The 16298-nt window shown below is 42.7% G+C and overlaps 1 protein-coding gene across 1 annotated transcript in view; it reads left to right on the forward strand.

The window, feature by feature from the left end:
* The window catches only part of LOC126419775 (nephrin-like), a gene marked incomplete at its 3' end in the record, with an annotated part of 483228 nt that overhangs the window by 384825 nt on the left and 82105 nt on the right, over window positions 1–16298 (forward strand). Inside the window, exon 6 of the mRNA XM_050086987.1 lies at window positions 5834–5979. Within this exon, the coding sequence (XP_049942944.1) occupies window positions 5834–5979 (146 nt within the window). The remainder of the gene's footprint in view (window positions 1–5833; window positions 5980–16298) is intronic.

The raw sequence follows: 16298 nt of genomic DNA on the forward strand, positions 1-16298 counted from the left end.
AAATAGGGACAATACATGTTAGATAACGGGTCTTTTTTGCATTAAACGTCCACATATCTGGAGCTGCTAAGCATTTATCACCTCTTATACACGGTCTAAGCACATTAATGTGATCGCAGACTATGTTCGACGTCAACGTGCAGCAGCCGTCACGGATGGCGGGTTGCAGGACTACCGGTGGAGGGTACACAATGTGTGTCGGGTAGTGGTGATGGGGGGAAGGGGGAGGAGGGGGGAGAAACTGTGCAGTCGTAGCCGTAATGCAGAAACGAAGCGATTTATTTGAAGACCAAAAGGGCATGATTATTGACTTTTCCGGCCAGAACGCATTTCCGAAACGGCTAAGTTTGTGAATTGTTTGCGTGCTGACGTCGTTAAAGTATGCCTTGCATGGCAAAACAGCGCTATCCAAAACCAGCCCCGAGGCAACTGTGTTTCACCACCCGGCCATATATGACAAGGTTGAACATCTTCTAGAGAAACTTGTGTGGGTGAATAAACCTATAACTGTTAAGCAACTTACCGCCCAGATGAACGAAGGGGCTACCAACGGTGTCTTTTCTCAATGACAGTCCAGCGATCGTTGCTGCATATGGGCTTCTACAGTAGGCGCCTGTTTTATGCTCCTTTGAAGACTACTGTTCAGACTAGAATTTACACGCCAGTGCCACAGCTGGACGCCCACTGAGTGGTGATAGGTGGCCTTTTCAGACGAATTATGTTTATTTCTGATCGGACAGACGGCCGTTGGCATGTATGAACTTGCAGCAATAGCCGTAAGGGTACAGGCTGGAGGTGGGAGAGTTATGATCTAGAGAATGTTTTTGTGACATTCCCTTTGTGATCTCGTCATTCTGATACGCACAGTGGATCAACACGTGTATGCATCTACCCTTGGGGACCATGTCCACCCCTACATACAGTATGTTTTATTTTTTTGTTTTTTTTCCTCGCACGATGATATGTACGAGCAGTACGATGCTATATGCCACACGGCTCCCGGTGACGTGAGTGGTTCGAAGAGCACCAGGTTGCTTTTACCGTACCCCTCTGGAACCCAGACTCCCTGGATTTAAACCTAATCAAGAAACTGTGGGACCAGATCGGTCGGGCTGTTCGTGCCATGGATGGTCAACAAAGAAACCTAGAGCTGTGGGCCACAGAACTTAAGTCGGTACGGTCCCACATCCCTGTTTTCCTTCACTTATATGCTCTAAAAGATGGTTATTCAGGTTTTTGACAGGTGGTCATATTAATGTGTCAGGACTGTTTATGAGCTATTCCTCAGGCACAATTACATACCTTAGCCATTTAGCACTTTCTGCTTTATCCCGTGACACACTTGTGGATTGAGGTATGATAGCCTTTTCGGTACTTTTCCCTAAGTCGCCCCAGCTTCGACTAACGTCTGAAAAAGTTCCAGTAAACCTTCATCGCCCATATTTCCGTACGACGTCATGTCACGTGCACATGTAGCCACGTGTTTATCAATAACCATCCCATGAACAGGTTTAGGAGGTGTATCTCGTCTACAGAAGACTTTCGTTTATTAAACACACATGAATGACGAGACATCTGCAAACTATTTAGGCTTGAATGTAGTCCAAAATGAACCTTTAAAATTGGTTCCAATTAAATTGTGGCCGTGGCATGTGAGGGATGGCGAGTTCGACAGGTAAGCGCTGATGATGCTCATATCATCTTACGGCACATACCACAGCATCTTCCTAATACGCTGACAGTTAACATGGAGTTATCACTTCTGAGCAGCGCTTTGGCATTAGTTATCCGCTGCCTAGATCCATTAGGAGTTAACCTCTGCCTGTGAGGATGGCTGTACTACCATTAAAATGGTTCGACGTTGGTGTGTACAGTTTGTGGAGGAGGCCAAGATGTGCATGACGAACAACGCGCACAGAGGCTGACTACAGAGACAGGTGATGATGCCATCATTGAAGTTCACAATATTGTCGAGAAAGAGCGTCGCGTTACTACTGACAACTCCGTAATGCTGCTACCTCCTAGGCCTGCTATTAGACGCTCATCGATTGCAAAGGTCCTGAGAGACTCTCTTCATTACAGCAAAGCCGGTGCAAGATAGCGTGTCATGTTGGCTGCGTGATGTCCACAAGCAGCAACTGATGGATTTGGCCAGAATGTTTCTGCTAAAACATCAGAGAGATTGAGATCTGCAGTCCAAACGGCTTATCACTGAGGACGAAGCTGGGTCCATCATTCGACTCCTGAGACAAAACGTCAGGTCATGCTGTGGAAGACACATGGCAAATGGGTCTAAAAAGACCCGAAGTCACACATTAGATATGGAGAGTTACAGCAATCATCTTTTGGGAGTATGAGTGATTTTTTCTCGTTCACTACTTCCCTCCCAACTCACACAGTCAATGCAAACGGGCACTGTAATCTCTTGAGGAATTTGCAAGCTGCCATCAAAAGGAAACGTCTTCGACTTTTGTTTCGTAAACAACCAAATTAATTACAATGAGTCACGAAGATAACTAATTTAGTTAAAGGAAATGCAGGGTGTTAAAAACGTTTGAAATGTAGAGTAAAGTAATAGAAGAAAGGAGAAGATGGCTCTTCAGACTTTTCTTTCACTGTTGAAACAAACTACATATTACAACTGGTGCTGTAGCTTTTCCCGGTATTTCTCGTCATCCAACCGCCGAGTAGAGCACTACTTACTAATACACTTTCTGCTCACTCGACTGTGGTGTGCGACAGAGACGACGAATAATCTTCGTACAGCTTGGCAAAAGTTGCCGGCCATGATCGACACCTAAAGACACAGCCACCACCGCGACACACATAGACATGCGCAACTCACATACAGTCAGTTCCACGAGAAAGTGTACGCTGTTATCCGTATGAAATAAAAGACACTAATGAAACTATATGTTTCCATGAAAATACAAGTTATTACTAATGGCACAGTTATCTAGTAGTTAATCCAATTGCCGCCATTATCGATTATAGCTTGGCATCGTTTTGGCATACTTTTCACAAGATTTTCTCCTCGTTCTATTGGTAACGATCACCATATCGTCCTCATTTTATATGACAGCTGCTTCAAAGTATATATTGGTTTTCCTTTAAGCTTCATCTTAATATGCGAACAAACATTTCCGATCGGATTTGCAACCGGAAATATTGCAGGCCAATCCATCGTGGACACCCGATAGTCATGTTTCCACACTGTAGAGAGACGACTGCGATTTTTCGGATCATTATCCTCTTAAAGCATCCAGTTTGCCTCGTTCGCATTAAATAGCTTCATAAAGATCGCCAGAAGACATTTTTGATAAATATTGCACGTTTTCTCAGCCTTTAAATGGGCTGTAAAAGAGTGCACATAGCGAAAACAGCAACCGACAAAACAAAATATTCAACTCCCACACAGTTTATCTGTTCACTGTGCAAAAGCGCATCGAGTATAGATTCGAGACCACTGCCAGAGATGTCGCTGCGGACGTTATATTTAATATTATGGCGTACGCTACATGTGGAACTGATTGTAGTTGCGCATGGGCTACGAAGTTGCGGTGTGTGCAGGCTCGTTGTGCTACCTCTGCGCCTTGCAGTGCATTATGACCTAGGTGCCTTCCATGTTTCCTTAGCCCCATGGAAAGGCCCATGCGCCTTTTGAGTAACAATCAGTGAGAGCTCACCTGCATGGGAGCGAGTAAGACTGAACTACCTGGACACTGGAGACAGGATGCGACTGTCGTTCATATGTAGTGCTCGAGACAGCAGTATCTGTGTCTGTAACTTCTCTGTTACGAAAAATATATGATGGATAGACGTGTTTAATTGAGCGACAGGTTCTGTACGTCATTGCGTGGTTCTGCGTGGCGTTTCAGTCGTGAATTCGCGAGTGTCTAATCTGTCTGCTGATTCAATGTCCAGTGCTAGGTAGCCAGTTCAGTCTTGAACACACTGCCAACAGTAAGTGTCTGCTACCGACAGTCTTAACCAGATCGAAATAATCACGTTACACACTTGGCACGGGGGCCTTGGTGACGTCGGACACACTGTGTCTCATGTGGGACACTCTGAGAATCGCTGATGTCGAGAGTCTTGTCCACCATATATTCGACTGCAATGTCTGACATAGTCGCAAATATGTGATGCACCCAATTAATCATCATGGCGACTCAGTGGTAATTCCTTTGGTTTATACAACTTCTCATCAGTCAATCAAATAGAGAGTGAGGAAGGAGGAATAAAATTGTAGCGCAATTTGCAAGAGAAACGCTCTTCTCTTAAAGAACTGTTACGTAAGTAGTTTCCGTTCTTTCAGTTCAGTACTACCTCTCAGCATATTTACAAATTCAGAGAAGTTGTAAATGTATAAATTCGATGTGAAGAATGGTAAGCGTGAGTTACTTCTGTTACACAGAAACTTTCTTGATGGTGAGTTTTACTTACCAGTTTTCAGTTTTTACGTCAAAATACTTATTGTTATCCATTATACCTAATGTGAAAGCTCCTCCTTGTCTGCGTGAAGTAAATCCGCTGTTGACGTGTTTCAGCTTCAAGTTTATTCGTAATTTTCTTACGTGTGAAAGTGTCTGCTCTATTGTTTTACTGTTAAGGAACTCGTACGGGTTTCATACGTCTCAAGAATTCTGACTATTTGGCAAGAAATATCTTTAGAAAAGCGAACGCTATGTAAGAAGTTATCATGTTTCTTAAATTTTATTTGATGTGTTCCATACCTCACGACCTTGATAGTTATGATTTTGTTACTGCCAGTGGGTTTTTACTTATTTGACGTATGAGTGCATCTCCAGAAGGAGGCAACTTCAGTTATCTGCTGATCGTGCTCCTGCAAGCGCAAATGCCTGTTTGGTCACAAGGTACTAATTGCTAAGGGCATCGTTTCTACTGTAGTTTTGTTATATAAACATAATGAAACAATATTTTCCTAAAAACAGGTTAAGAAAGTAATTTCATTGGGAAATATAGGAAATTAATTGCGCTGGAGGCTGTTTATATTTAAGTGCAATCTACTGAACAGGTCTCAAAGGTCATCCAAAACCTCCATACGATACTCAAGAAAATATGGTTCCCCTGCGAGAGATGGGAAGCACCTTTATGAATAATGTTGTGATTTTATTCCACCTATTTCATTCACTATATCTTTGTACCAAATTTAGGTTGTATACAACTAAATACTTAATACGTAGTAACTTATTTTTTTACGTTATGCTAGCAAATTCTATCATTTTGACTAACAACGTCGCGTAAGTGAGAGTTATTGTTATGATCTAAGGTTCAAGGTAGTCTCGTGAATGTAGAGATAACCTTCCGAGACAACGTAATTACTCACATGTTAGGAAATACTTGTGCTCTTTTAGTTGTGCTCTTTTAAGAGTTAAATAATGTTTCACAGCACATAAGTATTCCGTAAATATTACATTCGTTACAAAAAACTGATCTTCCTCTTCTTTGTTATAATTGATGGCGCAAAGTTCTTAGATGTAAGAAAATTTAAATTTGGTGTAATTTGAACTAGTTATAAAGTACAGAAACGTAAAGAAGTTCATGGAAAAGGATACCTGATTGGTTAGTAACAAATGCAGAGATGTCTCAAAGTATTATAATCCCAGAATACTTCTGTGTTAAATGTTACGATTGTCACTCAGTATTTTTTTCTGTTATTCCTCGTGCAGTGCTGTATTAATAGCTGGCAGCGGCTGACGCAGCTCTCTCGTTACCAAAGGTCTTTTCTTAATTATATATAGCATAGAATGCGTTGTAAACTGCAGTGCTGTGGAGGACGGTACGTACAATGGTGTGTTGGGTTGCGTAGTGCCGCCGCTGGAAGTGTGGCTGAGCCAGCCGCAGGGCGCGCTGGAGGCGGGCCGCCGCTACCACGTGAGCTGCGAGGCCGCCGGTTCGCGGCCGCCCGCCGTCATCACCTGGTACAAGGGCCGGCGCCAGCTGCGCAAGATCAAGGTACAGTGTCTGTGTGTATCTTCCAGTCCAAGCCCAATTATTTGTTTCGTATCTACACTTGTGAGCCGCTGAACAACAAATAGGACAGACGGGCTGAGGACAGTTGCAGGTGGGAGGGCAGGTTGCTTCATGACGCTTTGAAACTATGAGCAGAAGACAATAATATACTTGTCTGTTGTTCGGAACTGATTTACTCAAAGACATTTATATCTCTGATTTTGTAATACTGATATCTGATATACACTGAAGAGCCAAAGAAATTGGTACATTTGTCTAATGTCGTGTAGGGTGGTCAGCAGAAGTGTTTAAATTCACGAGATTGTTCCTGAAGCCACTCTGGAGCAATTATGGACGTGTGGGGTGTCGCATTGTCCTGCTGGAACTGCCCAAGTCCGTCATATGGCACAATGGACATTAATGGATACAGGTGATCAGACAGGATGGTTACGTATGTGTTACCTGTCAGAGTCGTATCTAGACGCATCAGGGGTCTCATATCACTCCAACTGCACACGCCCCACAGCATTACAGAGCCTCTACCAACTTGAACAGTCCACTGCTGACAAGCAGGATCCATTGATTCATGATGTGACCTCCATACCCGTACATGTCCATCCGCTCGATACAATTTGAAACGAGACTCGTCCGAACAGGCAACATGTTGACAGTCATCAACAGTCCAGTGCCGGTGTTGATGGACCAAGAGGACGCGTAAAGCTCTTCGTCGTGCAGTCATCAAGGGTACACGAGTTGGCCTTCGGTTCCGAAAGCCCAGATCAATGATGTTTCGTTGAATGGTTCCCACGCTGAAATTTGTTGATGGCCCAGCATTGAAATCTGCAGAAATTTTTGGAAGGGTTGCGCTTTTGTCACGTTGAACGATTCTCTTAGTCATCATAGACCTCGTTCTTGCACGATCTCTTTCCGGCCGCAGCTATTTCATGTTTTACCGATTTACTGGACATGAAAGGAAAGCAGTGGTTGGGAAGGGAGTGAGACAGAGTTGTAGTCTCTCCCCGATGTTATTCAATCTGTATATTGAGCAAGCAGTAAAGGAAACAAAAGAAAAAATCGGAGTAGGTATTGAAATCAATGAAGAAGAAATAAAAACTTTGAGCTTCGCCGATGACGTTGTAATTCTGTCAGAGACAGCAAAGGACTTGGAAGAGCAGTTGAACGGAATGGACAGTGTCTTGAAAGGAGGATATAAGATGAACATCAACAAAAGCAAAACGAGGATCATGGAATGTAGTCGAATTAAATCGGCTGATGCTGAGGGAATTAGATTAGCAAATGAGACACTTATAGTAGTGAAGGAGTTTTGCTATTTTGCGAGCAAAATAACTGATGATGGTCGAAGTAGAGAGGATATAACATGTAGACTGGCAATGGCAAGGAAAGCGTTTCTGAAGAAGCGAAATTTGATAACATCAAGTATAAAAATGGTTCAGACGGCTCTGAGCACTATGGGACTCAACTGCTGTGGTCATAAGTCCCCTAGAACTTAGAGCTACTTAAACCTACCTAACCTAAGGACATCACACACATCCATGCCCGAGGTAGGATTCGAACCTGCGACCGTAGCGGTCGTGCGGTTCCAGACTGTAGCGCCTTTAACCGCTCGGCCACTTCGGCCGGCTAACATCGAGTATAGATTTGAGTGTCAGGAAGTCGTTTCTGAAAGTATTTGTATGGAGTGTAGCCATGTATGGAAGTGAAACATGGACGATAAATATTTAGGACAACAAGTGAATAGAAGCTTTCGAAATGTGGTGCTACAGAACAATGCTGAAGATTAGATGGGTAGATCACATAACTAATGAGGAGGTATTGAATAGAATTTGGGAGAAGAGGAGCTTATGGCACAACTTGACAAGAAGAAGGGACTGGTTGGTAAGACATGTTCTGAGGCATCAAGGGATCTTCAATTTAGCATTGGAGGGTAGCGTGGAGGGTAAAAATCGCAGAGGGAGACCAAGAGATGAATACACAAAGCAGATTCAGAAGGATGTACGTTGCAGTAAGTACTGGGAGATGAAGAAGCTTCCACAGGATAGAGTAGCACGGAGAGCTGCATCAAACCAGTCTCAGGACTGAAGACCATAACAACAACAACACTGATGTTGACAAGTGGTGCTGCTAATTTATAACGGAAACCACCCAACTACTGTTATTTTCGAAATTTGTTTAGGATATTTCTGTGTTAATGCAAGAATCAAGCATTTGAAGGTATTGAGCAACAACCCGTACACAGTCACGCCTAGATTAGCTTACTAATATAAGGAGTGATCGAATCAAAATGAACTACACGTTATAATAACCCAAACGCTTTAAAACTGCATCTGCCTCTTTGAGATAAGGTACTGGGACATCTAGGGACGCAAAAGTGGTGTTGTCTTCTTAGCTTGAAAAATTTAAAGCAGTGCCCTCAGCAGGCAGGTGATTCCCGCCGTCTTTTTCGACGTTCGAGATCTGATACTCATGAAAGCCCGCGAGCACAGAAAAATCATTAACAGCACGTGCTATGAGACACTCAGCCTACGAAAGCCCATCAGGACCAAACGGCCTGGGTTGCTCACGAAAGGAGTGATTGTGATCCACTGTTACGCGCGCCGACACGTCTTAAAGACCACACAAAGTGTAATAGCCAACTTCAAGTGGGAGCAGCTTTAGCATTCGGTCTACAGCCTAGACACGTCGCGCTCTGTCTGACCCGCTAAAATCTCTAAATGAAGCGCTCCAATTCGGGCGACGAACTAAAGGACACTGTGGAGGACCTGATCCTGCCACAGACACAGGGGTTCTGGGAATACGGAATCATTCGGTTCGGAAACAGTGAGACAGTTGTGCTCTGGTCTTTGCTGATTAAAAAATTGTTCAAATGGCTCTGAGCACTATGGGACTTAACATCTGTGGTCATCAGTCCCGTAGAACTTAGAACTACTTAAACCTAACCAACCTAAGGACATCACATACATCTATGCCCAAGACAGGATTCGAACCTGCGACCGTAGCAGTCGCGCGGTTCCGGACTGAGCGCCTAGAACCGCTAGACCACCGCGGCCGGCTGCTTTGCTGATAACTTTTGAGTTAAGACTTCAGTTATATTCACAATGTTGTTTCGCACGTTTTCTTTTGGATGCTACTCATAGTACATAGTAACTATCCTGAAAATAATAAATGAAGATCATTTAATCTGCTCTCGCCAAGGCTATATCTAACGAAAACCAAGAAAATAATGAAAAGAAAAAATTAGTATATAAAAATGACATTAATCAATATTATGGCAGAATTCGTAATATATTTTAAATATCTCGGATGTGATGTTACTTGCTGTTACCATAAAACTGTTAAAATACATAAAAAGGCAAACGTTTTAAAAGCGAGCGAACAGTGACTATTATAATCGGTCATCTAATTTAAAACATACTGAAGAAAACATAAATAAAACAATTGCCGTTTTAACGCAAATTTTTCGTTGAAGACATTTCGTGAGAAAAGCCAAGAATGAAAGGACTTCCCAGACGACAGAAACGAAGTTTTTTCAAAAGAGTTTACGAATCAAGACCTGAGCGGATATTAAATAATAACACAGAAGAAGAACTGAATATGTTTGCCGTCAGTGACTGGTTTGAATACTATGGGTAAATTTTCAATCGACACGTTCACAAATGGAAGACTATCGCTTCCCAAACGAAACGTGTAACACACTCCTGAAAGACAGTAAATTTGAAGCAATGACGAGAAAGTTTGATCAGTGGATCGTAGTAAGAGGTAAAGCTTAACTTTTGATTAGGACGATGATTGCAATGATTAAGAGCAAACAACAGAAATTATGTTCCTTCTGATATACACTCCTGGAAATTGAAATAAGAACACCGTGAATTCATTGTCCCAGGAAGGGGAAACTTTATTGACACATTCCTGGGGTCAGATACATCACATGATCACACTGACAGAACCACAGGCACATAGACACAGGCAACAGAGCATGCACAATGTCGGCACTAGTACAGTGTATATCCACCTTTCGCAGCAATGCAGGCTGCTATTCTCCCATGGAGACGATCGTAGAGATGCTGGATGTAGTCCTGTGGAACGGCTTGCCATGCCATTTCCACCTGGCGCCTCAGTTGGACCAGCGTTCGTGCTGGACGTGCAGACCGCGTGAGACGACGCTTCATCCAGTCCCAAACATGCTCAATGGGGGACAGATCCGGAGATCTTGCTGGCCAGGGTAGTTGACTTACACCTTCTAGAGCACGTTGGGTGGCACGGGATACATGCGGACGTGCATTGTCCTGTTGGAACAGCAAGTTCCCTTGCCGGTCTAGGAATGGTAGAACGATGGGTTCGATGACGGTTTGGATGTACCGTGCACTATTCAGTGTCCCCTCGACGATCACCAGTGGTGTACGGCCAGTGTAGGAGATCGCTCCCCACACCATGATGCCGGGTGTTGGCCCTGTGTGCCTCGGTCGTATGCAGTCCTGATTGTGGCGCTCACCTGCACGGCGCCAAACACGCATACGACCATCATTGGCACCAAGGCAGAAGCGACTCTCATCGCTGAAGACGACACGTCTCCATTCGTCCCTCCATTCACGCCTGTCGCGACACCACTGGAGGCGGGCTGCACGATGTTGGGGCGTGAGCGGAAGACGGCCTAACGGTGTGCGGGACCGTAGCCCAGCTTCATGGAGACGGTTGCGAATGGTCCTCGCCGATACCCCAGGAGCAACAGTGTCCCTAATTTGCTGGGAAATGGCGGTGCGGTCCCCTACGGCACTGCGTAGGATCCTACGGTCTTGGCGTGCATCCGTGCGTCGCTGCAGTCCAGTCCCAGGTCGACGGGCACGTGCACCTTCCACCGATCACTGGCGACAACATCGATGTACTGTGGAGACCTCACGCCCCACGTGTTGAGCAATTCGGCGGTACGTCCACCCGGCCTCCCGCATGCCCACTATACGCCCTCGCTCAAAGTCCGTCAACTGCACATACGGTTCACGTCCACGCTGTCGCGGCATGCTACCAGTGTTAAAGACTGTGATGGAGCTCCCTATGCCACGGCAAACTGGCTGACACTGACGGCGGCGGTGCACAAATGCTGCGCAGCTAGCGCCATTCGACGGCCAACACCGCGGTTCCTGGTGTGTCCGCTGTGCCGTGCGTGTGATCATTGCTTGTACAGCCCTCTCGCAGTGTCCGGAGCAAGTATGGTGGGTCTGACACACCGGTGTCAATGTGTTCTTTTTTCCATTTCCAGGAGTGTATTTACGGCGGGGTTGATATGTTTCGCTTATAAATGTAATTCTTATTAGTGCAAAATGCAAATAAAACTGAAGCTGTTTTATTGTACATTCTACTGTGGAACCCGCCCCCCTGCAACAACTACGGAACTTTCCATTGGTGGAGGGTGCGTTGTGTGCCTCCGCAATACAGGGAGTGATACCGTAGCGGCAAACACAAAGGAGGGATATCCCTCGAGACGCCAAACAACCGTGAGGTTCATGAAGAAGGGCAGCATGCTTTTCAGCAGTTTCAGGGGAAACAGTCTGGATGATTGACTGATCTCACCTTGTAACGTCAATCAAAACTGCCTTGCTTTGCTGGTACTGCGAAAAGCATGGGGAAATTACAACCGTAATTTTTCCCGAGGGAATGCTACTCTACTGTATGATTAAATAATGATAGCATCCTCTTGGCTAAAATATTCCACAGGAAAAAAAGGTCCCGCATTTCGATCTGTGGACAGGGAGCATGTTGTCATGAGGAGAAACAAAACTGGCGTTCTACGGATTATAGCGTTGAATATTAGATCCCTTAGTCGGGTAGGCACGTTAGAAAATTCAAAAAGGGAAATGGATAGGATGAAGCTAGATATCGTTGGACTTACTGAAGTTCGGCACAGAAAGAACAGAATGTCTGGTCAGGTGATTACAGGTTTATTAATACAAAAACAAATCGGGGTATTGCAAGTGTAGGTTTAATAATGTGTAAGGAAATAAGAATGTGAGTTAGCTGCTATCAACAAAATAGTGAAGGCATTATCGTAGCCAAAATATACATTAAACCCATTCTCAGCTCTGCGGAAACAGTTTATATGGCAACTGGCAACGAAGACGATGAAGAGTTTGAAGAAATGTCTCAAGTGATATAAGAAATGATTCGAATAGTTACGCCAGACGAAAATTTAATTATGGTGGAAGATTGGAATTCTATAGTAGGGAAAGGAAAAGAAGTAAAAACAGTAGGTGAATGTGAACTTGTGGAAAAGAATGAAAGGAGAAGCGAGACATTTCTAGTGGCAGATGTGGAATGTGACCACAGATTATTGGCTATGAACTGCTGATTAAAAGTTAAAAAATAGCCAAAACGATGGAAATTATGGAGATGGGAGCTGGATAAGTTGAAAGAAGTTGAAGTTCTAAGCATTTCATCACGAGAGCAGTTGGAGGGCTTATTTCAGTAGTGGTGTAACTCCATTTTTGTTCATTTTGAGATACAGAGTCCTAAAGTTAAATGAACGCTGAAAAATCTTCAGTTGAGATACCAGAAATATTCAAGCATATCGCTTCTCGCTCGAGATGAACCTTTCTTTCTGTTTGTTGGGATCATTAATTTCAGAAGCATTATAGGCAGCAAAGTGAAGGTAATGGAATTGTACCACTATTGAAATAAGCCCTTCAGTTGATGAGAACAGTAGAAAACAACACATTAGAGGACGAACTGGTAGCTTTAAGATATGAAATAAAAAAGGAAGCACAGGGTCAAATAAATGAAGAGACAAAGCTTAGTAGATGTCCTTGTATAACACGGAAAATACTGAATTTAACTGATGAAAGGGGCAAATATAAATATTCAGCAAATGAAGCAGGCGGAAGGAAACACAAATGGCCAAAAAGTGAAACTGACAGGAAGCACAAAATGACCAAGCAGGAATCGCTAGAGGTCTAATGTAAGGATTTAGATACATATACCACTAGGGGAATGATAGATGCCACCTACAGGAAAATTAAAGAGGCCTTTGGAGGAGAGAGAAGCAGCTTTTTGAATAACAAGAGCTCAATCCTAAGAAAAGGAGGGAAAGCTGAAAGGTGGACGTAGTATGTAGAAGGTCTGTAGAAGGGAGATGAACTTGAAGGCAATGTTATAGAAATGGCGGAGGACGTAGATGCACTTGAGATGGCAGATATAGCACTGTAAGAAGAATTTGGCAGAGTACTGAAAGACCTAAGTCGAAACAAGTCCCCGGGAGTAGACGATATTCCCACAAAACTATTGACATCCTTACGAGACCCGGCCGTAACTAAACTCTTCCACCTCACCACAAGACGTGTGAGATAGGTGAAATACACTTGCACATCAAGAAGAATATAATGATTCCAATTCCAAGGAAATCAGGTGCTGACAGCTATGAATATAGTCAAACTCACATTTTAGTAAGACATCGATACAAAATACTAACACAAATTCTTTACGGGAGAGTGCAAAAACTGGCAGAAGCTGACCTTGGGGAAGATCAGTTTGGATTCCGGAGAAGTCTAGGAACAGGCGAAGTAATCAGTACTGACCTTACGACTCATCTTAGAAGATAGGTTAAGGAAAGCTAAACCTATGTTTATATTATTCGTAGACGTAGAGAAAGATTTTTTTCAATGTTGACTAGAACTGTCTCTTTCAAAATTTTAAGGTGGTAGGGGATAATAGGGGAACGCAAGGCTGTTTAGAATGATTTACAACATGCAGACGCCAGGTGTAAGAGTCATGCACGGGATGGAGGGGAGGGGGGCCATGAAAGGAAAGAGAGTGAGATGAGGTTTTAGTCTGTCTTAATCGATCTGAACATTGAGCAAGCAATAAAGGAAACAAAAGAAAAATTTGGAGTAGGAATTGAAATTGAGGGAGAAGAAATAAAATCTTTGAGGTTTACCAATGACATGTTTCTGTCAGAGACAGCAAAGGACTTTGAAGAGGAGCTGAATGGAATGGAAAGGCCTGGAAAGGAGGCTATAAGATGAATATCAACAAAAGGAAAACACAGAAATGGAATGTAATCTAAATAAGGTGACGCTGAGGGACTTAGGTTAGGAAATTAAACACTCAAGGTAGTAGATAGGTTTTGCTGTTTGGGTAGCAAAACAAATGATGACGGCCGAAGTAGAGAAGATATAAAATGTAGACTGGGATTTGCAAGGAAAGCATTTCTTAAGAAGAGAAATTTGTTAACATGGAATATAGATTTAACTGTTAGGAAGTCATTTCTGTGAGTTCTTCTATGTAGCGTAGTTATGTATGGAAGTAAATGTGAAAAATAAGCAGTTCAGACAAAAGAGAATAGCACCTTTTGAAATGTGATACTACTGAGGATGTAGAAGATTATTAGGTCAATAACGTAAATAATTAGAAGGTGCTGAAGAATTGGGGAGAAAAGAAAGGGTAGATACAATCTGACTAGAAAAATGGATCGGTTGACAGGACACATTCTGAGACATCAAGAGATCGTCAGTGTAGTATTGAAGAGAAATGTAGACGGTGAAAATTGTAGAGGGAAACCAAGAGATGAATACAATAACCAGATTCAGAAGGATGCCAGTTGCATTAGTTTTTCGGAGATGATGAGACATGCACAGGATAGAATAACATGGAGAGCTGCATCAAACCAGTCTTCTGATTGAAGACTACAACAATAAAAAACAACAGTTGAAGTATCACATAAACAAAATTCAGATTGCCATCGCTTTCGTTATACCAGCTGCCAATGTGTCCAGTGTTTGTATTGCAGACAGATACGCTAGTACATCTATGACAAGGCATGTTATCTTCTTTGTTTCACTTGTTTCACCTTGTTGCCTGAAGATATTATTGTGTGATGAAGCTAGTGGAAAATTAAGCAATTACCATGTGTGATTTGTGGTTTACGGTTCACAACAGAAACATAATAAGCAATTGGTTATTTGTCTAATTAACTTTAAAAACTTTGAAAAGCAACTCTGCCGTTTTTGTCTGCAGGAAGTGAAAGAGATCAAACCATGGATGTATTTATCTGGTAACAGGTACGAGTAGCTAAGAGAACTTCTCCAGTCGAGCACGTAGTACTCAGAAGGTCCCTGGGAATACAGCAACTGTAAGACCTCTTGATGATTGAAGAAGACGTAGATCTTCAGGGACAAAACCAATTGGAGGAGGATGGTGTAAAATCATATCCTATTATCTGAAGGGGCAGACTGATGCAGAGAAACACAACTTCCTAGTGATCCAGAGAAAAAGGGTAATCTCCAATCTCTGTGTCGAGCGTAATAGTATGACATATCCCCGATATGAGATACCAAAATTAAACGAGTGGTACAATAAAGTTTCATATAGTAGAAAGAGGACGGGGATCTGTCTCGTTCCTGTTCAATTAGGTTCTAGACCCATTATCTAAAAGGCTCTAAAAATCAGTGATTTGGCATATCCACCATATTTGTTAACTGTGCTGTCGTTTTTTCACTGAACTATAACAGAAAGTTTTGGATTAATGCGAAAGGTTTCATAGCACTTTACCCAATGATTCTATCTTCCTAAAAATTTTGAAAACGTTAATTTATATAAAATAACCAAGGCTGGATAGATATCAATGACAGACTGTGTAAATGGTTGTAAAGGAACCTGTGAGAGCTTCTGAATAATACTGCCCGTACTTTATGAGAAAACAGGGCGTTTCCAGTGGGAAAGTACAAACAAAAAAAAGCAATTAATATTTTCATATGAAACTTCTTATTTTTGTAGTTACGTGATTAGAAGTCTTGTTCCTTACTATTGGTCATCTCCATCACAAGTGTTACCAAGTAACAACATTCTTCTCCTTCTAGCCGGTATGATTTTATTGGTAGCTGCAGTTTCAGTGAGCTTTTACTCCTGTCGTTTCTTCTCCGCCCTTTCGCTGTATACTACCCGGAATTTCCTGCTAGCCTCTCATTAACTTATAGGTAACTGTTGCTTCACATTATAAATACAATTAATCACTGAACCGTAATATTAGTGTTTTCATCCCACAAGATACACAGATAGGCAGTACATAGATGGGGCGTATATTTCTTTGCAGATTCATTACAGTGGTAATACGCCACAGCGAAAGAAGAATTCATTATTTCACCTAGAACATTGATCAGTATAATAAATTTTACAATTATAGCGGCTTCTGTGTCATTTTCTACAGTGAGCTCTTCTCAATCACTGATTTCATCATTCTGTTTTGAAGCACTGGGATGCATTCACACGGAATTTGCTTTAGTTACGTGGCTAAGTAACTTGTACTGAAACACACGGACCAT

This window comes from Schistocerca serialis, chromosome 1 (assembly GCF_023864345.2).
Source record: "Schistocerca serialis cubense isolate TAMUIC-IGC-003099 chromosome 1, iqSchSeri2.2, whole genome shotgun sequence".
Taxonomy (NCBI): Eukaryota; Metazoa; Arthropoda; class Insecta; order Orthoptera; family Acrididae; genus Schistocerca; species Schistocerca serialis.